This window comes from Macrobrachium rosenbergii, chromosome 58 (assembly GCF_040412425.1).
Source record: "Macrobrachium rosenbergii isolate ZJJX-2024 chromosome 58, ASM4041242v1, whole genome shotgun sequence".
Lineage (NCBI taxonomy): Eukaryota > Metazoa > Arthropoda > Malacostraca > Decapoda > Palaemonidae > Macrobrachium > Macrobrachium rosenbergii.
In genome coordinates this window covers 4,488,554-4,515,617 of record NC_089798.1, presented here as the reverse complement: position 1 = coordinate 4,515,617, position 27,064 = coordinate 4,488,554, and the positions used below count along the sequence as shown (strand labels likewise).

The 27,064-nt window shown below is 44.1% G+C and overlaps 1 protein-coding gene across 1 annotated transcript; it reads right to left on the bottom strand.

The window, feature by feature from the left end:
- Positions 1-3,885: 3,885 nt before the first annotated feature.
- On the bottom strand, positions 3,886-25,837 carry LOC136837187 (putative leucine-rich repeat-containing protein DDB_G0290503). Its single transcript, XM_067101851.1, has 2 exons — positions 25,443-25,837; positions 3,886-4,795 (listed from the first exon to the last, which is right to left on the bottom strand). Exons 1-2 carry the CDS (start codon positions 25,835-25,837, stop codon positions 3,886-3,888), a joined length of 1,305 nt encoding a protein of 434 aa, XP_066957952.1.
- Positions 25,838-27,064: the final 1,227 nt, after the last annotated feature.

Sequence of the window (27,064 nt, the reverse complement as noted above, 5' to 3'; positions counted from 1 at the left end):
GTGGCTCTCCATTGCGCAGCCACCTCGATGGGTTGCCCTGCGAACGGCGGCAGCTTTAGGGTGAGGGCGGCCGCGATTGTGTTGCCCGGCCATCGTGTGTTTATTGCTGCTGCGATGGGAGGTCAGGTGGCCTCGAGGGGGCGTCGTCGGGTCCGCGTTTAACTGCATGAAGGAGGGGATATCTGCGTCCATGCTTACAGTGGTGACCCCCTTGCCTGGGGTAGGACTCAGTCTTGGCGTCCAGGATTTCTCCAAAACGCGCTCTTAGTCGTGCGCTGTGTGGTTTCGCTAGTGACGCTGGTGGTACCAGCGCACGCGCGAGTCAGCATCGCTCAAACGCTGGTTACAGCGCGCGTGTTTAGTAAGGGGCAAAGAGCGTTTTTGGAGAAATCCTGGAGCCAAGACTGAACGCGCCGTGTGAGTCCGCTAATGGCTCGGGATACTCCGGGGTCACCACTGTAAGGTGTCAAAGAACCGAGCAGGTAAAGGTTACTGCTGATTTATTACAGATCCAGGCGGCTTATATTGCGGCCGACTGACGCGCTGCCGTGAGAGACAATGGAATTGACTGTGACCTGAAGGTCGAAACAATAAACAATAATATGCAGTGAACGCCCTTCCGAGTACGAATTACAATACGAAACATACAGAGACACAATATAGATACAGTCTTGATGCCTGTGAATGAAGAAACATGTGATACACAATATCGACATTCGTATAAATACCATAAAGTAAAAATGATTAAAATGCGTGACCTGGCACGTTTTAGGCGTGACTAATTTAGCTTGAAGAAAGCGGAAGTCACCAAAGAAAACAAGCTCCCGGAGACTTAATTAATGGCTACACCGCCTGTCGAAACACTATCCTGGCGCCGGGTGGTGACTTTACAGGCCTTCTGCCAACAAGACTCTTTCCCTTATGGGGCAGCAATTATGGTAATGTGAGAACAGAAAAACGAAAGCACCAGAAATTCGACCTGGCATTTAGTGGCATTACCGGCCAACTTAACAATATTGTGACAATTCTTATATGATCAACACTTCGCTCTGTCTAGTTCAATCTAATTATGTAGCTTCAATATAAAAGCAAATAGACAATTAAGGACAGATGCTTGATTATTCAGATCCCTGACTATACCATCTACTCTAGATATAGAGCAATGCTAAATGTTTTACCTTTTCCATATGTAAAGTTCGGTACCATATAGGTTTCTAGTTTTATTACAGATGTAACCAAAATTATGGAATGGCTTTTCCACTGGCACTAGATTTCGTGAAACCAGGTTTTCCCACAATGAAACCATCAATGTTGAAGTTGCATGAGGAAGATTCTTTGTTTCTTGAGTGTGACATATTAATCTTATTTACCATCTTTTACATCTTAATACTGCATTCTGTCTCCAGAATAAACCTTATTAAACAAAGTATAATACAGTTTTGTTTTTGAGAGATCTGCTATTAGTATTAATTGCCGAAAGTGGACGCGTAGAAAACCGTCTCCAGGAATCGATGAAACAAAAAAAGTGACCTTGTAATAGCTATTTGAAATTAGTAAATAAAAGCTGGTGAAATTTAGAGGGGGAAATAAAAAAAATAAACAAAGGGAAGTTACACGGAAAAACAGCAATAGTGGCAAGCTGACCCGGTGAAGGTAATAATCAATCCATCATTGACGAAATACAGATGAGAAGCAGAGACCTTTGTTGTTTGTAGTGCATCTGAAGCAGAAATTGGATTAAATGTGAAGTTTGTAGCCAGCAGTATCACAGGCAGTGTACTGAAACGACTGAAATAACACTGGGTCAAAATAATATATAGACACGCAATGGATGCCATCTTTAGACGCAGCGTGTAGGACTGCATGCCAATGCCTGAAGAGAAATCTGACGTAAATACAAAGTTCACTTACGAGAGTTTATGACTCAGATCAACACGATGGAGATGTTCAATTACTAACACACTATGATGAATAAAAAAAAAAAAAAGTTGAATCCACGAGTAAGCAAGATGGACCGAATGAGCGCCTGCAGGAGGGCCTTCAAAATAAACTAGCATGATGTTGTACGTACTTGAAGGTGTGCGTGCGTTTTGAATTCTGATTGCAGAATTTGTATAGCCTAGGCTTTTCCCCCATTTATTTCATTATGGTAAATAAATATATCTCCCATTCTTTTCCTCTTTCCTTCTCATTCGGCACTTCAAGATTCCTCCTCGAATACAAACATGCATATATATATATGGTATATATATATATATATATATATATATATATATATACTCTCATATATATATATATATATATATATATATATATATATATATCCCGGCAATATAAATATATATATATATATATATTATATATATATATAGATTACCAGGACCTTGCCAGAGAACAGGCCTTTGACGACCTCAAGTGATCTCACTTGCAATCACATCAATGCTGACAGAGCGTCATCGAATGGGGGTTTATTTTACCAGGGGTGGACCCTTCCCCATTCTCAGATCCATCAGCTAGCCAAGATAGATGAAATCCTCAGTCTTATGACCCTACATCTTGTAACGCCTCCAGATCATTCTGCTCACTGTTGGGAACGTCTGATTCCTTGATGAAATCCGCAATCCAATCATTCCTTCGCTATGGACCAGAAGCTTCCAATCTCCAAATTGCACGACTTCTAAGTACAGCGACTTCTGACGATGCCCTCCACTCGAAGATCTTAGTGCCCTTCCCCACTGGGATCAAACGCTTTGCATATGTAAATGGCATTGAACTTACGGGTTATTACGCCGCGCCAGAGGTTGCCACCGCAGTATATGCAAGAATTTGACCCGGTATGCATTGCATAAAACCCATATTTTGCATATATAAAAGGCATGAAACTTACGGGTTTTTACGCCGCGCCAGAGGTTGCCTCTGCAGTATATGCAAGAATGGGATCCAATATGCAATGCATGACCCAGTTCACATATGAAGTAGGCATGAAACTTACGGGTTCTTACGCCGCTCCAGTGGTTGCCTTCCACGCATATATGATTGGGCATTGATACCCCATTCCCGAGGGTATCGCATGGCAGGGGAGTGGGTACACAACAATCCAGTCTCAGGGCACTTGCCGCTAGTCCCACCAGCCGCTGTAGTGTCTCCATCGCGCAGAGGTGCTTCCACAACCATATCCAGGATTGATTTCCAACACAAAACTCAGCTCATTCCTGTTCCCAACATCGTAGATATCGTAGCTTCTTTCTTCTGCAAGCAAACCACCAGTTTTCATCTAAAAGCAGAATCATCTTTACGCGCCATTCAAGTGACGGCGTTTATCTTGTGCAGCCTCCGAACCATTTCAGATTCACGCTCCAGTGTTCGTAGTTTGGCTGCAGATTCCAGCCTCATTTTCTGATGTGCTTCCTTTCTGTTTAGGGGCTTCGTATTTAATGCAGTTTTGGTTGGGTCTTTTGAGTGCCTCTTGGTGCCAGTTGAAGGTCGTTGCAATGCCATTATTTGGCGAAGTTTTTCCTCGATGTTGTCCATTTGTCGGTAGAGGGCTTTGCAATTGATGTGGGGTTTCCTTAGACATCGAGTTTTATCCAAAGCCTTTTTCTCCTCAGCTTTCCTCTCTGATGTAGGTTAACCTACTTGAGGCACCATTTTAATCTTATTCTTCTCTTTTCTGCACGCTTCCTTTTCCTTGCGTATGAGATTGTTGCCCTTCATTTCTTCACTTGTGTTTTCTCCTTTAAGAATGTTGACTTTCGTCTCCAAGGATCAGATCTTCCTATCCTTGGCCAAGGTCTCTTCTTGAGTCGTTCGAGTTCCAAGGTCGTTCCATCTTTTCGAACTCCATCATCTCTGGTTCTTCCTTCGCCTCAGCCAGTTCGAATTCTATTAGAGCTGAACTCTCCTCCTCGTCATTTCGTTCAGCTTTCCATTGGCCTTCGGTTTCTCTGCTACAACAGTCTTAGATTCTTTTAACAAACATATGACTTCCTTTTGTTTCTGGGTGCACTCATTTTGCAGTCGGAGGATCTCTCTATCCTTCTGCAAGTTCTGTTCTTTAAGCTTTTCCAGTTCTTCCTTTTTCTCGGCGATTTCTAATTTACATCGGTCGAGCTGTTCCGAATTTTCATGGGCCATCTGTTTCTGAGTGGTAAGGACTTGTAACTCGTCTTCCAAATCGTTGATCTTCAAGGTCTTGTTCTCGTTTTGCCGGTTAAGACTTTCAATGTGATTCTGCTTCCTACCTTTTTCTTGTCGAAGTTTCTCCAAGTCCTCGTTTAGCTTGTTTATTGTTACTTGCATTTCTCTTCTGCTATTTTCCGTTTGCTGTAGATCTCGATGCAAAGTCTCCTTCTCCATCTGGGGAACTACAACCGTGTTTTCCAAAATAATTAGCCTTTGGTCTTTCTCCTCCTTCTCCTTTATTTGCACTTCTGTTTCCTTCGCCTTTTCCGTCATTTCGTTTCTCAGTTTTTGCATTTCTGCGGACACTGAATATATTTGTCTTTCCTTTTCTTGATTGAGGCGTTCCAGGTCATTTATGTTTTGTTCCATCTTCATTCCTCCTTCTGTCAGCCCCTCTACCTTCTTTTTTAATTCAGTTATCAGCTGATCCTTCTGTAACCTCTCTTTCTCAAGCCTTAAAACGTTTTCATTTTCCTTAGTTGCTTTTTCAACCTTTCGACTGATATCTAGATGCGTTATTTCTTCTTCTTCACTATCTGAACTATCTTCTTCTTCATTGTCTGAACTGTCTTCTTCTTCACTGTCTGAACCATTGTAGCCTTCACTATCTGAACTATTTTAAGAGGTGCGAAAGAAACGAGCAGGAAAAATTTACTGCTGATTTATTGGTGACCCAGACGGTTTTTATAGCGGCAGACTGACGTCACGCCGCGGAATACAATGAGAACAAGGGTGACTTTGTAAGAGTCCGACGCTGCCTCTTCCAAACACATGTGTGTTCGTGTGTTCGTCAATCGTCATCATCGAAGTGGACAGGACAAAGCAAGCGTCTCGTTTTCTTCCTCTACAGGAACGCGATTTCAACCATACAATATTTCCGTCTGTTTCTCCCTAACCATTGTTGTCTCGATTTGTGTACAATCACCATTACTTGCATTGCCATGCAAGCATTCTAATCAAGTACTCATAATGTTCCACCGAATCTTCTGTATCAAACTGTATGTGTGTTTCTGTTTGTGAAGACGCCAAACGTCTCTCCATTTTACATATATTATACTACTGCATTGTATTCATTAATCTGTCTTGAATCTCATGCAATTGGCCATATGTAGAATTTCCTGGCCTTTCCATTGATATATGTTTCATCACTGTATGTTAATTATGTCTACCAAAATCGCCATCTGTTTGTCTGCCGACAAACACAGACGTCTGAGTCTTTTATCTCTGTTTTACCTGTCTGTGTGTAGACGCTACTTTACCGCTCGCACGCGTCAATAACATCTTCGAAGATTCTGTACATTTAAACCCCACCAAAATCACTTTCATGTATCATAATAAAGTTTTCATTAACCTACCCATCTCACAGACTCATCATCAACATAGAGTTATGGGCTGCTCTAGGAGCAAGAGCCCATGCTGGCACAAGGCCAGCTAAATCTAAAACAACAACAACATGTACATTTATCTCAGTAAGGAACTACCAATAAACCAGCAAACACCCAGCCAGTATGTCACTCATACCCCAGTCCTTACACTGGTGACCCCAGAGTGACCCGAAGGACCCGGCCGACCCAAGATGACGACCCACGCGCCGACAGACCATTCACCGCCTCGCTGCTTCCCGCCGTTCCTGAGTTCTCAGTAGAAGTCCGACCCTCCGAGATGATCCACCCCACCACCGGAGCCCTGGATGCCTCCTCCAGGAAACCCGAGGCCGCCCCGCTTTTCGTACTGGATGAGCTGACCAACGAAGGACCAGCCACGTCATCCTTCAGCCTGCTGCCGCCCCTCTCGAGCTGGCTACCAAGGATCAGCTGCCATCATCCTTCAGCCCTCGAGCCGGCCACCGAAGGATCATCTGGCGTCACCCTTCAACCCGCTCCCGTCCTCCTCGAGCTCCTAGCCCTTTGTTGGCCGAGTTGGTTGAGCTTCAGACCGTCATTCGATGGGCCGGAGTTCGATTCCACCGCCCGGCTGATGAAAGTTAGAGGAATTTATTTCTGGTGATAGAAATTCATTTAACTGGATTCCACAATAAGCTGTAGGTCCCGTTGCTGGTAACCAAGACTTAGCCACGTAAAATAAGTGTAATCCTTCGGGCCAGCCCTAGGAGGGGCTCAGTGGTTGTAAACTGGTAGCAAAGCAGACTTACTTTTTACCTCGAGCTCCTGCTGGTCAGGCGCTGCCCTTCAGCCTCCTACCCGCGCCCTGAGCCCAAGCCCTTCGAGCTAACTCATTGTTGGCAAGACAATTTCCACAACGATGCATTACGCTTTACCGTCAAAGCCTGTTGGGCCAGTCTCTTCCAAGCAATCAGGCGTTACACATGTCTTGGGGAGGTACTTAGAGAGCCCGACGCTGCCTCTTCCAAACACGTGTGTGTTCGTGTGTTCGTCAATCGTCATCGTCGAAGTGGACAGGACAAAGCAAGCGTCTCGTTTTCTTTCTCTACAGGAACGCGATTTCAACCATACAATATTTCCATCTGTTTCTCCCTAACCATTGTTGTCTCGATTTGTGTACAATCACCATTACTTGCATTGCCATGCAAGCATTCTAATCATGTACTCATAATGTTCCACCGAATCTTCTGTATCAAACTGTATGTGTGTTTCTGTTTGTGAAGATGCCAAATGTCTCTCCATTTTACATATATTATGCTACTGCATTGCATTCATTAATCTGTCTTGAATCTCATGCAACTGGCCATATGTAGAATTTCCTGGCCTTTCCATTGATATATGTTTCATCACTGTATGTTAATTATGTCTACCAAAACTTGAGGTCGATAATAATTAACAATAAATACAGTGAACGAATACACTTTGAATTATACAAATAGACAAAAATGGAGTTGAATACAATCTGATGCCTGCGAAAGAAGAATACATGATATACAAAATTGGAGACAGGTAAATAATTATATACACAGTTTAAATGATTGGATCTGCGTGACCCGACACGCCAGGTGTGACAAATTGTAGAGGCAAAGAAAATGGGACGTCACCATAGAAAACCCGTTCAGGAGAGACTTTACAAATACTCCCCTCCCAAGACATGGATAACGTCTGATTAGTCGGCGTATCTGCTGGGGCGCTGAAGGGTGCCGCGGCTACATGAGGACATCGGGGCAACACCCTGTGTGTGGGGGCGGCTGGCTGCGGGTGTGGGTGGGTGCTTCCAGGGGCGGCCATGTGCCCGCTTCTTACGGGGGGCCGGCTGTGGCGACGACTGACCAGGTGGAGGGTGCGGTGTGGTGACGTCTGTATCCTCCTCCAGGAGGGCGGGTTTGGTGCGGTCCACCGACACCCAGTTGTTCTTCCCGTGAAGGGCGAGCAGGAACGCCTTGTTGTTCCTCTCCAGCGCGCAAAAGGGCCCCCTGTAGGGCCTGGTCAGTGGCGGGCGGATGGCGTCATCCCTGACGAAGACATGGGTGGTGGAGGAGAGGCCGGGCGGCGTGAAGGTGACTGACCTGTCGGTGTATGTCCGCTTGCAGGGGGCGAACTTGCCGACAATGTCGCGGAGCCTCTGGACAGATGGGTTGTGGCGGTCCTCTGTAACTAGCTCACCCGGGACCACAAGGGGCTTGCCGTAGGTTTTCTCAGCTGCGGATGGGGCACCGTTGGCCCTGGGCGCGGTTCTCAGCCCGAGGAGGACCCACAGCAGCTGGTACTTCCAATCCTCAGCGGTGCAGCGGGCCATGAGGGACACCTTCCGGGACCTGTGAAACCGCTCGACCAAGCCGTTGGCTGCGGGGTTGTAAGCCGTGGTGGTGTGATGAGCTGTCCCCAGCAGCCGTGCCAGGGCGGACCACAGTTCGGACAGGAAGGCAGGGCCCCTGTCAGTTGTAATGTGGTCAGGGATGCCGAAGCGGCTGATCCAACTGGAGAGTAGGGCCTCGGCGCACGCGCTGGAGGTGGCTTCTCGGCATTGGGGAGGGTGAGGAGGTCCTGCATCATGCCCCATGACTCCATGATGCTCTGATCCTGATGCGAGTTGACAGCGAGGTCGAGGGCGCGGGTGGCCCGCTCGGCGACCGGCAGGGCAGGGAGCATGTCTTGAGGAGGGACTTCTTCAGGAGGTGGTAGGTGAGGGGGTGTGCGGCGGACACCCACGGGACGAGTTTCCTGTAGATCTCCTCCGGCAGGCATTGAGTACTGTGTCTGCTTGTAGCACCTCGTCATTGAGTTCTGCAAGCCTGAATTGACTCTTGACCCTGTACAGCCACACCGACGGGTTCCCCTGCGTGAAAGGCAGCAGCTTTATGGTCAGGGTGGCCTTTGCTTGTCCTGTGTGGCGGGGCTCTGGGCAGGGGAGGGTGCGGGCAGGGGTGTGGAGCAGCGCAAGAGCCTCGGGCGTGGGGCGGGCGCGGGTGATATGGGCGGGAGGTAGACATTCGAATCTGCGAGGTTAGCAGTTAATTGGACAGGGGAGGGGTTGTTCGCGTCAATGCTCGCTCTTGCCCTCTTAATTGGAGTGGGATACTCGCGTCAAAACGCACTTGGAAGCGTGCCGTGCGTGCCGTGTGAGTCCGTTAATGACGCTGGTGATTGCTGACGAGAGTCATCACGCCTGAATGCTGGTTACAGCACCGTTGTGAGGCCATTAGGGGTGTGGGTAGTCCCTGGAGCCAAGATTGAGTCACCGTGTGAGTCACCTAATGGCTCCAGGAACCACTCCGGGGTCACCACTTTAAGAGGTGCGAAAGAAACGAGCAGGAAATATTTACTCTGATTTATTGGTGACCCAGGCAGTTTATATAGCGGCAGACTGATGTCACGCTGTGGAATACAATGAGAACAAGGGTGACCTGAGGTCGATAATAATTAACAATAAATACAGTGAACGAATACATTTTGAATTATACAAATGTACAAAAATGGAGTTGAATACAATTTGATGCCTGCGAAAGAAGAATACATGACATACAAAATTGGAGACAGGTAAATAATTATATACACAGTTTAAATGATTGGATCTGCGTGACCCGACACGCCAGGTGTGACGAATTGTAGAGGCAAAGAAAATGGGACGTCACCATAGAAAACCCGCTCAGGAGAGACTTTACACTATCATCGTCTTCACAATCGGAATTATCGTCGTCTTGAGCTCGAGACTCCTCCGGACAGTCAGAGTTGTCCAAAGCCATGAAATCAATAAAGAACTGAACCAAATCCATGCAAATTCCACGAAGTATAAATACTTCAGTGAATAGCACAACAAGATTGATGTAAAAAATATTCTCGTGGGGAAATTTAGCCCCGGAGCCAAAGCACTTTCAAGCACAAATGAAAGCAAATTTAGAAACATCTTCGTTTGGTAGAGATCATCTCTCTCTGCCTGATCATTAGTTTTGAAAACTTACACACGTGCCGTGTCTGGATTCTGCTGGGACTCTGGAGTCATTCCTGGCTCCGCCGGAGCCGATCCTGTCTTCGGGAATTCTTGCTCATCCCCGGACACAGTAATTGATGTATCTGGATTCTGCTGGGATTTTGGAGCCGTTCCTGGCTTCGCCAGAGCCGATCCTGTCTTCGGAAATTCTTGCTCATCCCCGGACACAATAATTGATGTAACTGATGTGTCTGGATTCCGGAGCCATTTTGGGCTCCACGGGAGCTGCTTCAGTCTTCGGGAATTATTGCTGATTCCCTGGAAAGTTGGCCATGTCTAGTGTTTGGTAATAATTGCAATAATTCTTCACCCCTCTTTTTAATCATAATATATACTGTATATATATATATATATATATTATTATGATTAGCAAGAATTCGCTAGCAAATTGCCTCCCCCCCCTCCTTTGTTGTTGTTGGTTGTTCTGTTGTGTTTCATTTACTGCCAGCTGGCCGATCGATAGACCATCTGTCTATCGACTTAAAAACAAGGGTTTAAAAGATTAAAGCCGCTCCCATTTTTTATAAAGATCTTTCCTTCGAGGCAAAAGTAATCTGGCTTGGGTGTTTCTCCTACAGGCCAAAACCTCCCCTGCGGGCAGCAGGTGCAATGAGTCAAAACATCTGTGTTGGACGCACCCCTGCCCCATAGGAGGATAAAGCAGAAACCCACGAGGTGACACACACACGCGGGCTGGAGGATATGGAGTGAAGACGTCCCCAACACCTGGCCCCATCGATGCCCTTGCATCCTAACCACGTGGCCCTTTCCAAAGTATACTTCTCCTCGTGCCCCCTTCGACCGTATTCCTCGAGCCCACACGCCATTGCTTGGAGTTTTGAGGAGACCCCATCGCCTTGCCCCTTTACAGAAGCCCTTGCATCTCACCACGTGGAAGAAACTCGCCCTCGGAAATCGCAAGTCATCCACGGACTGCCTTCTACGCGCCCTCGGAAAATCTGCTAAGGTAAAGTGCCCTGGAAGAGCCCCATTTCAGTCACGCTTTTGTCTCGTAATATTTTCTTAAAGAGAAAGCCAGAAATCTCCCTTGCCTAATGTCCGTGCGCCTCTTGCATCGGCAGTATTAATTCTTTATTACTCCTTTGGCACCCTCAGTGCAGCTTCGAATTCATTATTCTTTTGTCTATTTTCATTACTGGCGTATAATGTGCATATCTCTCATTTCAGAGGGATCCTATTTCGTGGAAGCTTCTCGGACTGTGGCTGGAATTCCCAGTTTCATTCAATCTACTTGAGTTCCTCTTTCCCATACTAATGTCATTTATGTAAATACACTACTTTAAATGTGCCCACGTGTTTTACGTAATATTTCCCTCAGTAACCAGAGCCCTATGCTCATATGAAATTCTCCTTTGTTTTCCTCTTTTTTTACGTTTTCCATACCCACGAAGTCAGAATCACAAGGCTAAATTACCTTAAATTGTTGCTACCTGTCTCACAGAGCATATTTCAAACTAAAACCACGGAAAAACGTAAAAATGGCGACCTGGCCATAGATCTCGTTTTGCAGTTGCAGTTCCCTAGTGTTGCTTTATTGCATTTGCAACGTGCCAGATCAGCTATTAGCAAAGCTAAGCTGGGTACGAGACAATTACGAACCTTATGTGTAAAACCAGCACACAGATCCAGAAAATTCCACGTAAGTAATGTGTTTATCTTAGCAAAACCTTTTACAATCGTGACTGTTCCTAGGAATTAGAAATAGGGACGCATGTATTCACTGAGAGAAAAGAACCGCCGTATTAGATTCGTTAATGCATGCCTTTCAGGATAGGTAGTTAGGAAATAACCAGTGCTAACCATCCTTTGCTTCGAGGAATAGTGCGAAATTCCTCTGTGTTAAAATCCTTGCCATATTCTTGCTTCGAGGAATAGTGCGAAAGAAATTCCTCTGTGATAACTTTTACTTCGCATTTCGAATTAGCGAACTGTTATTTAGGCGCGAATAAATTCCCACTTGGGACACGACGAAGTCAGCTTGCATTGCTGACAATTCTCTCAGTGTAGTTAGAATTCGAGTTAGGTGTTAGGAAAGCGAAATTTAAACTCCGCTTATAGGGAAATTACTAGGGCGTTGTACTGTTATCCTCTCAGACGACTGGGAAATTCCCCGGAATCCCAGACGGTGTATAAATATATGGGTTTACCTCTGGTGTTGGCCAGACGACCTGCACCACACCCCCCCGCCCAGGCCCGCGTGTGTAGCCTTTTTTTTTTTTTTTTTCCCATTCATTTCCCAGCATACATTTTTCTTTGGGTTTCCCGTTAGTAATTTCTAAGTCCTAAGGGACGAATCGTATTTCCAAGTCCTAAGTGACTCCTAACAAATTCCAGTCCTCAGAGACTCCTAAAATTCTATGTCGTACATGGCGAGAATTCCTCCAAATTCCAGTCCTCAGAGACTCCTAAAATTCTACGTTGTACGTGGCGAGAATTCCTCCAAATTCCAGTCCTCAGAGACTCCTAAAATTCTACGTCGCACGTGGCGAGAATTTCTCCAAATTCCAGTCCTCAGAGACTCCTAAAATTCTCTCACGTGGTGAGAATTTCTCCAAATTCCAGTCCTCAGAGACTCCTAAAATTCTACGTCGCACGTGGCGAGAATTTCTCCAAATTCCAGTCCTCAGAGACTCCTAAAAATTCTACATGCACGTGGCGAGAATTTCTCATTCCTGCGGAACCCAAAATTAAGTCCTTTTGAGACATTATATAGTGTAGTTCACACACATCTAAGCCCTTACGGGACTGATCATTCTAGTTCGTTAGAACAACTCCTTAACTTCACGCTACAGCCGGCCAAGTCCGAGCGTGACAAAATCAACTACGTCTTCCGAGACACATATTAAAATTCGTTCGCCAAGAACAACCACGTCTTTCCAAGACATATCAAATTTTAACAAAAAAGTCTCCTCAGACTTACTAATCACCTGTCTTATTCAGACAGATCCATTCTCCTGCAGTCTGAACCATTGAGTGTTTCAGATTCCTGCAATTGAGTCTTTTCAGACAACCTGAGTCTTTTCAGACATATCATATAACCATTATTTCAAAATGGCTAATACCAGAGCCCAACAAAACGAGGATTTCAAATTCTACATGTCCGCTGGGAAGGACATGGGACTATCGGGGCAAGATCTGAGAGCATGGGTTCAAGAGCGAGTGGACAATGCCAAGGCTGAGAGAGCAAGAGAACGTGAAGAGAGAGAGAGAGAACGTGAGGAGAGAGAGAGGGCAAGAATTGCCCAAGAGCAGGAGAAGGAAAGAGAACGTGAGGAGAGAGAGAGGGCAAGAATTGCCCAAGAGCAGGAGAAGGAAAGAGAACGTGAGGAGAGAGAGAGAGAACGAATTGCCCAAGAACAACGAGAGGAGAGGGAACGAATTGCCCAAGAACAACGGGAGGATAAAGAACGTGCAGAGAGAGAGAGGGAACGAATTGCCCAAGAACAACGAGAGGAGAGAGACAGAATCGCCCAAGAGAAAAGGGAGGAACGAGAATGGGAAGATCGAGAGCGACAGCGCGCCCACGAGCTCCAGATGCTAGAACGACAGCCCGCCACCCCCCCGCCCCCTGCCGCGGGGATGAGTGCCCTCAGCCAAGCTCACTCGTTCATGCCAAAATGGACCGAGTCCGAACCAGTATGGCTTGAAAGGGCGAACGAGTCCTGGAGTGCTGCGATCTCTCCCCGCGGAACTCTCCCTTGTTCTCACTAAATTCCTGGGCGGAAAGGCCCTCGTTGCCTACCACGCCCTTCCCGCAGACGATCGGGGAAACTGGGAAGCCGTCGCCAAGCAGTTCGAAGGCGCACGAGATTACCCCTGAGCGCAGTGGAGGAGACGTTGGAGAGCAGCCCAGAGAAGCAGGCCAGACTTGGTCCGATTGGGCGTACCATTCGAGCGGGCATTAACAAAATGGCTCGATTCGAAGGAGCCACTAACACCGCCGAGGTACTCGAGCGGTTTAAATTCGAGCATTTCCTGCGCCACGCCCCTCCTGCCCTCGCCACTCATATAGTGGAAAAAGCCCCAGCAACACTCACCGAGTGTTGCGAATAGCAGACATGTGGAAACTCACCACCCTCAAGAAGGATCCATGGGGTGGAAGATAAATCCCCGTCCCTCCTCGGAGGTTCAAATTCCCACAAAAATGGGAACTTGGGCAAGCCCCTAACTTGCCATTATTGCAAGAAAACGGGGCATTCCTCTGAACAGTGCCGGAACAAGAAACCGGCTCCTCTCTCTCCCGGAAAACCGACAAATAACTCGCCTCGCCCTCCACATGGGCAGCGGAAAGACTTTAGCCAGACCTTTTGCACGGCGTGCAAGGTTTATGGCCATTCTCCCGCATGGGCGAAATGCCCACGCAATAATAAATCAACTACTCCCACCGTCGCCTTGGCCGTCACAGATCCCAAGTCATTAGGCCCTCCCGCCGAAGGGCCTGTATACGTGGCCCCTCCACGAGGTAGTGAGCCAGCGCGCCGAGTCACTGCTTTCGAGGACTCGGGCGCACAAATCTCCCTCATCTGAAGGGACAGAGTTCCCCACGGAGCTATCGTCAATAGACGAAAACTCGTCACGATCGAGGGGAATAAATCAATTTAAAATGATACTCCCTACGGTCCAATTGAGAGTCACAAGACCTCACCAATCCAAAATTTGCAATCTTGCAGTAGCAAGCCATCTCCCCGGAGGCTATGACGTCATCCTGGGACAGGACTTCCAGTCCCCGCCGAAATCACGACAATCTAGGGGTCCACGTTCCCCGAATCATTCCGCGGGCGCGAGTAATCCTCCCCCGCTTCTCCCTCAGTCAAGACTGGCGCCCCCTGGGTACCAGGAGGACGTGCAGTCCCCACCAGTGCCACCTGAGTACAATGTACAGTGGCCCCCTCGATCGGTTCCCGATCCAATTCCAGTGCCCGGCCCTGCCTCAGTGCCAGTGCCAGGGCCCCAATCAGATCTCCCTTCAGGAGATGCCAAATTCCTGCCGGTGCCACTTGCATGCCCCGAGCAGGGCCAAGCTTCGTCCGTCCTGACCGACGAGCCCAAGAAACCTCTGATAGCGCCTGACGCTGCCCTAGTGCCAGCGCCAGAGCGCTACGCTGATCTCCATTCACGGGATCCAACTCCGGACCCCCTCTCTTCCCCTGGCCTGGCACCGCTACCAGCATCGGTCAGAGAGACGGTTCCTCCCGACCACCGCGGAAGCTCACCTGCAGGTGCGGCCTCGCAACCCGTGCCTGAGCTGGTCAACGTTACCTGCGAGCCGCTCACGCCACCCCCGACCGCCTCCTCTCTGCCTCAGCCCGTCGCCGACACAATTGCAAGTCAGGATTCTGCCATATCTCACTTGGCGATGAACTACAAGAGCCGCGACGGATCATGGTAGAACCCGCACGGAACACTCCTTTGTCAGCTGTCGCATCAGCAGGCCCAGGTGGTACTCCGTGCCGCCCTCCGGTCGCGGGCCCTCCGCTTCCCGGCCGAGGACGACTGTCCCATTAAGAAAGACTCGAGGCGAAATTACCACGGGCGTGGAGATTTCCAGGTAATTTACAAAGAGCTCTAGAGCTCCCATGGCACCTGTGCCACCATTTCATCTTTCGAAGGTCTTGGCACCCCTAATCCAGAAGGGGATGTCAGGCCCTCCTCTATCTTCCTCCGTTCCTCAGGAACTTCTATCTCTTATCACCTTCTATTAATCTTCCCTTAAATTATCACCACAAGAGGCAATTAAATACGGGATACCATTCCCCACACAATGTATAAATCATTAAGAATAACAGAGTGAGAAGTGGCACGCCCTTGCGCCCATACCTTGGCACCGGGCGTGCGTGTCAGCCCCTCCTGAAGGAGTCGCGCCCTTCGGGTGCACATTCCTCGCCCTGGGACTGAAGTGATAGTCCGGGCCGTAATTTATAGGCGAAGGACGATAAATTCCCGCCTAACACAATAAAACCCTCACTCTTTTTCCCTTAGCTCTTCTGCCAATATCATTTACTTTCTTTTAGTCATTTAGTTATCTTTATTTTAATGAATCGCGAGTCATAAACTCTTGCCCTTGTGATTTAAATGCCCCTTTCAGTAAGCTCTGAGGACGTGTCCCGCCTTTCATATGCGGTCAAGTCTCATTCGTAACGTCTTGGTAATTTTCCTTTTGTTATTATTATCCCTTTTCCCCTTCCATTCCTTCCAAGATCTCTGTTTGTCCTAAGACCCCACATCTTTTGTCTGCTCACCCCGTCATAACATGGAGTACTCGAGTGGGCAGTGGACGATAAAATTAGCGTAGTTTAAGGTTAGCGAATTAAAACCTCGCATGAATACTCTCGCCCGCACACGACTGTCAAATTCCCGGTGTGTGGGTCGTCCCTCAGCTCGCGTTGAACGATAGCTGAGCAAAGCACGTTAAAACGAAGATAAATTATCAATGAGAATTTGTATAGTCATTACAATATGGTGTAAAGGGGATGTCATTTACAAAAATAAACGCTGTTTTTCATTTACACAGCCTCTTCAAGGCAGATTGTACTAACCGCATGCATTTTATCTAAAATTAAGTAACCGTGTATTTTAATTCTTGAACAATAACCTTTCTTTTCATTTGTTGGCCATAGCCTCATATACGTGGTCCTATAATCTTAATTAATTCACAATTGTTCGAGTCACATTATAAAGTTACCAGTGGGTAACCAAATCTAAAGTAATTATTCTTTTGCAAGTGTTTAAATCACTTTGCGTTCTGTTAACGAAAATTGTCCCAATGTGTTATTAAAAGTAATGTCACAGCTTCATAAAACCCTTAGTAGTAAAGTTCATTGCAAGGCAGAATGTAGAGTAACGTAAAGCATTTGCCGCTCATTCTTGAGTATCGATGTACACACCCAAAGGAGGTATGTACATCATCTTGTATGGGGAGGTATTATGATTAGCAAGAATTCGCTAGCAAATTGCCTCCCCCTCCTTTGTTGTTGTTGGTTGTTCTGTTGTGTTTCATTTACTGCCAGCTGGCCGATCGATAGACCATCTGTCTATCGACTTAAAAACAAGGGTTTAAAAGATTAAAGCCGCTCCCATTTTTGATAAAGATCTTTCCTTCGAGGCAAAAGTAATCTGGCTTGGGTGTTTCTCCTACAGGCCAAAACCTCCCCTGCGGGCAGCAGGTGCAATGAGTCAAAACATCTGTGTTGGACGCACCCCCTGCCCCATAGGAGGGGATAAAAAGCAGAAACCCACGAGGTCTACACACACACGCGGGCTGGAGGATATGGAGTGAAGACGTCCCCAACACCTGGCCCCATCGATGCCCTTGCATCCTAACCACGTGGCCCTTTCCAAAGTATACTTCTCCTCGTGCCCTTCGACCGTATTCCTCGAGCCCACACGCCATTGCTTGGAGTTTCGAGGAGACCCCATCGCCTTGCACCTTTACGGAAGCCCTTGCATCTCACCACGTGGAAGAAACTCGCCCTCGGAAATCGCAAGTCATCCATGGACTGCCTTCTACGCGCCCTCGGAAAATCTGCTAAGGTAAAGTGCCCTGGAAGAGCCCCATTTCAGTCACGCTTTTGTCTCGTAATATTTTCTTAAAGAGAAAGCCAGAAATCTCCCTTGTCTAATGTCCGTGCGCCTCTTGCATCGGCAGCATTAATTCTTTATTACTCCTTTGGCACCCTCAGTGCAGCTTCGAATTCATTATTCTTTTGTCTATTTTCATTACTGGCGTATAATGTGCATATCTCTCATTTCAGAGGATCCTATTTCGTGGAACTTCTCGGACTGTGGCTGGAATTCCCCAGTTTCATTCAATCTACTTGAGTTCCTCTTTCCCATACTAATGTCATTTATGTAAATACACTACTTTAAATGTGCCCACGTGTTTTACGTAATATTTCCCTCAGCAACCAGAGCCCTATGCTCATATGAAATTCTCCTTTGTTTTCCTCTTTTTACGTTTTCCCATACCCACGAAGTCAGAATCACAAGGCTAAATTACCTTAAATTGTTGCTACCTGTCTCACAGAGCATATTTCAAACTAAAACCACGGGTAAAAAAAAAATATATATATATATATATATATATATATATATATATATATATATATATATATATATATATATATATATATATATATATATATAATCTCAGAAGAAGGGAATTCTTATGGAGTCCCCATGGAATATCTGAAGACCCTGAAGCCAATCTCCACACACACACACACACATATGTATACACTGGCGGATCGGGGAGGGGGGCCACCTGGGCACGTGCCCGCCCGCCACGAAAAATAATGATGAAAAATAATGATAAAATAATAATACTGAAGATTTAGATAATAATAACATAAATAAATCTAAAAATGGGGAAATGATAAAAAAATTGACTAGAGTTTGTCTAAACTTGATGCCTTCTTAATTAAAAAAGTTGTTGATGAACATAAGCAAAATTAGTATTCAGTTTTAAACATGTTTCTGCAATTTGAATGGGTAAGATTCCGTATCTCTTATGGTTAAGTATTTGGTTCTAGTTTGTGACAGCGTGATCCCGGATTTTCCTGCATTACCATTTTGTTTATATTGCCCCTTGGCAATTAACCATCTGGATTTTGTATGGTTGAACTTTCTTATCTCTTGTTGCTCTCGGGTTATCCAGGATTATCTTTCTGTTTATTACCCTTTGACAACTGATCAACTGGTATTCTTGTTCTTTTTGTTTACTTTGTAACCTTCCTTTCATCTGTGTCTCATTTGTGCCCAGACGATGTGTGAATAAATGTGAAAGCACTTGGTACTGAACTTCTGCCTGTCATTTTCCTGTGGGATTCGCTTATACACTGAAGTCACGTGCATCTACTGTGATTTTCTAAGCACACACACACACACACACACACACACACATATATATATATATATATATATATATATATATATATATATATATATATATATATATACTGTATACACACAGACATATATATATATATATATATATATATATATATATATATATATATATATATATATATATATATATATATATATACTGTATACACACAGACATATATATATATATATATATATATATATATATATATATATATATATATATATATATATGCACACACACAAGCGTTGAGCTACAAATGTCTTTTAATATCCAATTCGCTCTACCTCAGGAAATAATAGATTTTCATATACTTTATGTTACCCGAAGAGGAATTTTTTTGTTGATGATAACTTCTTGTCTCGTGGGCGCGAACCACGGAAGACAAGAACTCAGGACTACAGTGACGCCTTAAACCCCAAGGCTATGTGGTTGAAGCGTTATTGTAATCCTGAGTTCTTGTCTTCCGTGGTTCGATCCCACGAGGCAACGAACTTATTATCAACTAAGAAATTCCCCTTCCGGTTAACATATATTATATGAAAATGTATTATTTCGAGGTAGAGCGAAATGGATATTAAAGGACATTTGCAGCTTAATGCTTGTATATGAATCACAGTGATGTAATAAAACACTTTCATATATATATATATATATATATATATATATATATATATATATATATATATATATATATATATATATATACTGTATACATATACATACATATATATATATACATACACATACATACATACATATATATATATATATATATATATATATATATATATATATATATATATATATATATATATAAACATATATAATACAATATCATTCACAGTCTTCATACAAAACTAAATCTTACATGCTAAATCCAGATAATAACAGAATTAGGGGAGGCAACGGTTCGAGTTCTCACTCCTCGCAACCCCCTCCGCCAAAGCCCATGCCTGATCTCGGTTTTAATCTCTGGCATTGGGCGTGCTTTATGAAAAAGAAATTCCCTAATTCTGGTCATCCATTGCACTCATGAATACCTAGAAGGAAGGAGATTAACCCCATAAAACAACTGAAGTCTTTTAGTATGAAAACAAAACTCGCAGTGAAACAACTCCGACAGCACAGAAGTGACACCCCCTTCTCTCTCTCTCCAAAGGTAGAATTTGTGGTAACTGACTTGTTCCTCTCTCTCAAATATATTGCCTTTGCAGCTTCTTATATTCAGTAATTATTACTTCAAGGGTCGTGTGTGTTGAGATGACAAAGTGAGCAGCGGTAGTTCTGTATTCAATATATCACGTGAGGATATTTTGTAAAGATACTCGTATTAAAGTGAAATAAGAGGTAATAAAAAGGAAGAGTTTATCTATAGTTGATTTAACCTTGATTATACACAAGCATTTTAATTTTGACTCCTGTCCGCAGTCCGCATTGCATTGTGAATAAAAGCTATTTTTTAATTTCTGGAAACAAATAGGGATCAGGCAACGTAGTTAAACTCTTTGCCTCCCAGATACAGTACTACCTACCGGCTTCTCAGTCCCCTCTCCCACACAGTTCTTCGATTACTTCTGGATGAAAATTGAAATGTTTCTTCAAACATATATATATATATATATATATATATATATATATATATATATATATATATATATATATATATATATATATATATATATATATATATATATATATATGTATATATATATACAGTATATATATATATATATATATATATATGTCTATATATATATATATATATATATATATATATATATATATATATATATATATATATATATATATATATATATACGTATGTGTTGCACATACTGTTTTTATTGCTCATCTTCAGAGACAAAAGGGAGAAAACCCGAGAGGACACCTTTTGATACCAGTAATTGTTCAGCAGGACAGTTCCGTGACTTCTTTTCCTTCTACTGTCAAGCTTTAAAATATCCTCCCTGCTTCTTCTTTTGCTGTGTATGATGCCTAGCGTTTGTTATCATTCGGTTTGTGTCTTCCTTGGGAAAAGGAGCGTTCACTATGCTACAGGGATCTGTTCATTGAGAAGGTGCGTTCAGTCTGTGGCATTGATTGGCATACGGGCTCAGCTGTGGGATCTACGTGGGAAGAATAGCATCTTCACCCGGCGGAAAGAATCCTTTGTGTTGCTGGAAGGCTCCTCCGTAGTAATGTCCACAGCTTACCTGCAAAAGCAGTTTTTCCAGGTTTTGCTTCGCCTCAACTTCTTCCGTCATTGGACACCATCAGGAAGCAAGATCAGGGAGATGAAGTTTCGAAGATCAATATATATATACATATATATATATATATATATATATATATATATATATATATATATATATATATATATATATATATATATATAATATATATATATATATATATATATATATATATATATATATATATATATATGTATATATATATATATATATATATATATATATATATATATATATATATATATATATGTGTGTGTGTGTGTGTGTGTGTGTGTGTTTGTGTGTGTATCCCACAACAAAGGAGCATTTCTCAGTCTTAGAGCCAGCAACCATGTTCTATCGAAGAACACTTAACATCGTGTTGCAGAGACTTCTCTTCAGACTCAACACAACAATTTAGTATATGAAGACTCGTTAGGTCCTTGTGGAGTGAGTTTTGGTATATCCTTATCAGATTTGTTCGAAACTGATCCAGCTGATTCGAGTGCAAGTCCCATATGAAATATAGGTAAGTGAAGGGAATACCCGCTTAGCAGTGATTATACTTTTTTATATATTTCCCAAGAGCATATAGTTGGAGTTCGAGTCAGGAAGAGCATTCGTCCGTAAAACACCTGCCAAAAGAAATTATGCAAAGAGCCGTTCAGTGAGTGTTAAAAATGCTAGGACGCCAAAAAGAGCCCACGAGTCAAGACAGATGGTGTGGACATCTGCTGAGGAGAGATGATGAGCGACGTGTTGTAGGAGAGATCTTGGAAATGGAAGTGCAATGGACGCGAAGGAGAGGAGGGTCAAAGAGAAGGCGGAGAGACTACATTCGAGAAGACATGAAGAACAAAAGAGCAGACGAAAGTGCACAAAACAGGCACACCTAGAAAAGGCTTATTAAAAACACAAACCCCAACTACTGATTAAGCTAAGAAGAAGAAGAATGGGAAACCCTGCTCCTTATTATCACAAGCAGGCAGACGCTTTTCAGTTTCTAGTTCAGATTATACATATTATAGAGAGCTCATTGATTAGCAGAGAACTTTTCAAAGAAATGTGCTTCAAAACCTATATTAAGAACACTTCTCTCTCTCTCTCTCTCTCTGACAGTAAGAAACTTACAGAACTCATTGACTGAACGCAACAAAGTCAATTTTCTTCATATTTATGTGAGATGTACATTTGAGGAATAATTTCCATCTGGAGCTGAGCCTAGGCCCTCAGACCACTAACATCAGACCACTAACACATGCAAGCTTCCAAAATTCTGGAGTTCTTTCGAAGGCTGGAGTCTTCCAAACGGCTGCACATTCCTTTCAATTGCATCTTCACGGACTTTGATCTAGAAGTATGAATCCAAGGTCCTTTCGTAGCACGTTATGAAAATAAGTTAGATACACCTTCTAACGCAACACAGGCCTGTCGGGAAACCCTCCACCTGGAATACCTTCTCACCGGGAGCCAGGGAATTCCCAGCAAGGTGGCCCCTCCTTAGAGATGAATTCCCTGGAGAGAGGCAGGGCTTCACCGGAGGAGAACCTCATCTGTGGCGTGGGGGCCAAGTCTTCCTGGGAGAAGCATCTTTCAAGGAGGGTCTCCAGTCCCTCCCCCAAGAGATGCCTTCCCAGGGGAAGCCAGGTCGTCCCTAAAAGGGACGCTGCCTTGCCAGGAAGGAGGCAGGGTTCCTGCCAGGCTAGCTTACATCCCTGGAGGGAGGTCTCACTTCATAGGCTAAGTCTTCCTAGAGGAGGCATCCCTCAAGGAGAGTCTCCAGTTCCTCTCCAGGGGATGTCTTCCCAGAGGAACCTAGGTTAACCCTCTCGGGAGGTCCTTCTCTGGGTTGGCCTTCCTAGAAGAGATGCAGGGATCCTGCCAGGCCAGGATACATCTTTGGAGGAAGCCTCATAATGGAGATGTGGGCCAAGTCTTCTCAGGGAAGCCATCCCTTGAAGAGGTTTCCCTGGCCCGCCCCTGAGATGCTTCCCAGGGGGGAGTCAGGGTATCACTATTAAGAAGGTCCTCCTGCGCTTGCAGGCGAAGGCTGCCTAATAAGAGGGGTTTTTATTTCTAGGATGAAGCCCCTTATAGAGGTTACGTGATGTTATGTTAGTGTTGGCCAATCTGCTTTTTAACAGACATTTTGATCAGAATACATTATTGATATTACCATTATGAAACGTTACTTGCAGGACTGATCAAAGAATGTTCACTGACTTTCCTTTGCTTTCAAGTGTCTTCCAAGGACAGTCTTATAACTGACAGAAGACATAATAGACACTAGATATGCATTTGCTCGTTTGGTGAGACATTTCTGCTTTTTAATCAAATGTTTATATTTCCGTATCTGCTTACATGTCAACCTATATAGTGAGGCAGCTTAGCACCTGAATTTCAAAGGGATTGGGACATGCCGGATAAAAGCACCAAATTTATATCATGCAACCTTTAGGTTCCCTGCTCATATTCTAGAACAGGCGCCAAGAGATTTGACCCTTCTTAACCTTATATGAATCACTTTTGTAAAGTGGTGTCATTCAAGACATATGAAGATCAAATCAAAAGTGTATGTTCTTTCAGACCATGTGATGTTTAAATAAAATGGTGAAAATTTATCATGTTTCCTCTTCTGAGGTCTTTCTTAGTTTAGTTTCATGTTGTATGCCACTCTTTGGCACAACTGACACCCCACTTTTTTTCCCTGCCTCTTATCTATCCTTTTCTTCTTCCCTGGGAAGATACGCTTTGCTCGTATTCCCTTCTTGTTCTGCTATCAATCAATCATTAGTTTCTCATTATCTTGCAAATTATGGATATCTGTCATAAAATTTATCGAAATACTCTTATTGCGTACACAATTAAGGAGCAGAGTAAAGCACGAAGGTCAGGTTAATGGGTTATAATTGATGAATCTGCAAAAAAACTGAGCTTGAAACATTGAAAAATAAACAATAGAATCTATAGAAAAATAATCTATTCGCCTTCCTCTGCAACAACAACAACAACAACAAAAAGAAAAACAATATTTATATGTCAAACTAATTAAAGCTTTTAAGTTACTTTTCATTTCGGCAGCTACATAGTTCGATGCATTTCCCATGTGCCTTCTTGCATGAGCATCGTCCTACACACGTAGCAGTTTTGCAGGCACACTTGACCAGTTCACTGCAGGACTGGGATGCAACAGGAAGGTTGGACCACACAGGATGCCATGTGCATGTTGCACTCTCAAAAAGCCACCCAAACCCCTCCAGAGTTGGAGGCTTCTGTTTATGTTCACACTGATCACTGGTTGCCCAAATTCCAGCTTGTTAGACTGCATGCAGTGTATGCTGTACAAGCGCTTCTTGTGTCGGGGGATGTTCTCCATTATCCTATTCTTCTGAGAAAAGAGCTCCCTACGTGCCTCATTCACAGACTTCAAGTTGCTTGTTTTACTGTAGATGATTACAGTGAAGCACTCATGCAACTGCAATTCCTTGCAGTTCACTGTCATGGTCATGTTGGGTTGATTCACAATGATCTTGAAAGCCTCTGTCACCTCCATGTAGGCATTCCAAGTCTCCCATACTGATTTTTTCCCTTTGCCAAAGAAAGCAGAAGTTGTATCGCAACCTGTGAAACTGAAACATAGGCAGTGCTGATGACCTATCTTTCCCCAGAGTTTAGTAAATAGCATGGACATCCCAGTACATGAAGTTCTTTCCAGTTCCAAAGGCTACCAAGATTGCTGCCATCTGATGTTGACTGGTCAGGGAATGGTGCTTTCCTATCAATATGACAAGGATGTCTGTGTCCACGGTGCGTCCTAAACAAGGCGAGTGACAATCTTGGTATTGGCCTCTTCTTGTCACTTCGCGGCATGGAGTGGGCTGAACCTCTGCTGATCACATCTGTGCCTGACGTTATAAAGGCCTCCTTTCCATTTGGCCAGTCATTAGAGTGAACTTTGTCTGAAAGAAACTGGAAAAACTCCTCCTTGTTTGTGGGGTCCCAGAGGAAGTCAGATCAGTTGCCAGGTACCTTTGTTGGACCACTAACCTTTCTGCGTACACCTATTCCCCTTTTCTCTCTTGTTGACTCCTTGATATTTCTGGCAGTGTAGCTGTCCCATACCACATCAACTCTTCAGCTTCAGGATGTGGGGGATGAAAACACCATTAGCACAGTCACTGAATGTGGTGACGTTAGTAGGGGAAAGCATGTGCACCACAGCGGCACCATCCAGAATCCTTACATCCAGAAATGACAGAGGTTCATTCTGGGCATTTTGTGTTTCTTGCACAAATGAGGCCGAACTTCTTTCCTCGGTGCAGCTTTCCTCTTTCAGATAGAGAAAGGGGATATGGATGATTTTCGTACTTAAAGAAAATTTCCATATTGTATCCTTGCTCTGAGCAACTATGTACCGACGAGAGAAAAGAGGCACACCATCTTTTAGCAGGGAAACGTTCTCTGATTACTTGCTCTTCCCCTTGGATGGTGACCTTAACAGAAGCAAAGAGTTCCTTTTGACAGGCTCATGGATGGAATTCCTACATTCATTCTCTACTTGCAGAACTCTGTCATAACTGACACTGATGCCAAGTTCATACATCTTTTTCACCAGTTGTTTTGACCTTGAGTGTGTGTGTGTATATTGAGGCCGATGTACAAAGGAAGGGGTGGTTCATACTCTAATGAATGACGTGATCTTGTTACCTGAGAGACTTGTGAGTCACTTAGGACACTCTGCTCGAGATTGTTGGTCTTCTACCTGTGAGACTGTGAGACAGACCTGTGAATCTATGGTCTCCTGGTCCTTTAGATCAGTTCCTTGCATCAGCATGGTTATCAGAGATTTGAGTTGGGTTGGGACAACCTTCTGACAATCACTGGGGAGGGCACCATTAAAATTTACCCCACTTGAGCTGAAGATTTCATTTTGCACAATCCTCGCAGCCTTTGCCAAAATCAAAGCATCTCTCTCATACTCTGGTGTGAATTCCTGCCTCAGCATTTGCTGCATTCTTTGTTCAAACACAAGTATCACTTGCTTCCCACCACTCTGCTCTTGGGCATAGTGGAAATGATTCAAAACTTGTTCCTTGAAACGTTCTTTGTTGATCTCACCCATAATACTAAAGTATGCAAGTCGTTTCTCGTAAGGTGCCTTAATGAAGCAACCTTAAAGCAGAATTTACCCTCTTCTACCTGATTTCAGCATGCGTGAGGAGTTCTAGTAGGAAAGCTCTTGCCTTGAGCGTCTTCACATTTGCACTTTCATCCTTGGAAGCTTCTCTTTGTCTCACCAGAAAGCGATGGCGATTCCGAAAACCAATGAGGCAAGCCAGATGATATTTTGCTTCTAGGGCAATAAGGTCAGTCAGAGGTTCCTTCAGTCCTGTTTCTTGTAGATCCCTGGCAATAAACTTGACATTATCACCTGTGTCTAGAGTTGTACATTCACGCAGAAGTCCATCTTGCTTAATGCAAAATATGCAGCTGGTGTTATCAAACGGTTGTCGTGACCGTCGCTGCCTGCCTTCGTGGCTATCGTCTCTCTTCCTCTTTCTTACTCTTTCCACTCTGTTTCTATCGAACTATGAATGACAGGATTTGCAACACTGTGCTTGATTCCTAAGGAGGTCATCCACTGTGATATCACTGCTGAAATTCAGTGGCACTGGCAACGAGTTCAGTTCTCTGAAGTGAGTCACATTCTCTAGGAATAATGCTAGGCCACTGGTGCTGACTTGTATATTCTATGTGCGTTCAATGGGCAGCGCCTGGATTCAGTTGTAGTTTGTTGACAAATAATGCACTGTGTCCATTTCATCTTCATAAAATTCAGTCCTCAAAATTTGAAACAATAGAAAAATTGCAACATATAGCAGATATAATGTAATAAGCATGTATCTGAATAATCAAGTATAAAGTTGCATTGTGTAGGCATCCTGCTGCTCTGATCACTTGGCGCCGGTTCTAGAACTGAAGCCTGGCTACTGAGGTATGCCTGGAAAAAATTTAGTGCTTTTATCCAGTATGTCCCCTTCAACCACCTAAGCTGCCTCACTAATATGGAATGTCCGTAAAGTGCACAGATTTTCCCTCATTTTCTGTTGTGCGCATTAAAACCATACAGATTACTGATATCTTGGATAAAATTTTATTGCTTATTTACACTCTTCGAAAATTATAAATTAATGCATGGGAAATTCACGATACGAGCAAACGTTATGGTAAAAAAGAAACAAATCCATCGTGTGCATGACATTTTAAAATCACATTCACATGTGTGCATGAAGGATGAACACAGTATTTAAAACACTTGACGAAATTTATTATCCAATTCGATTTGTTA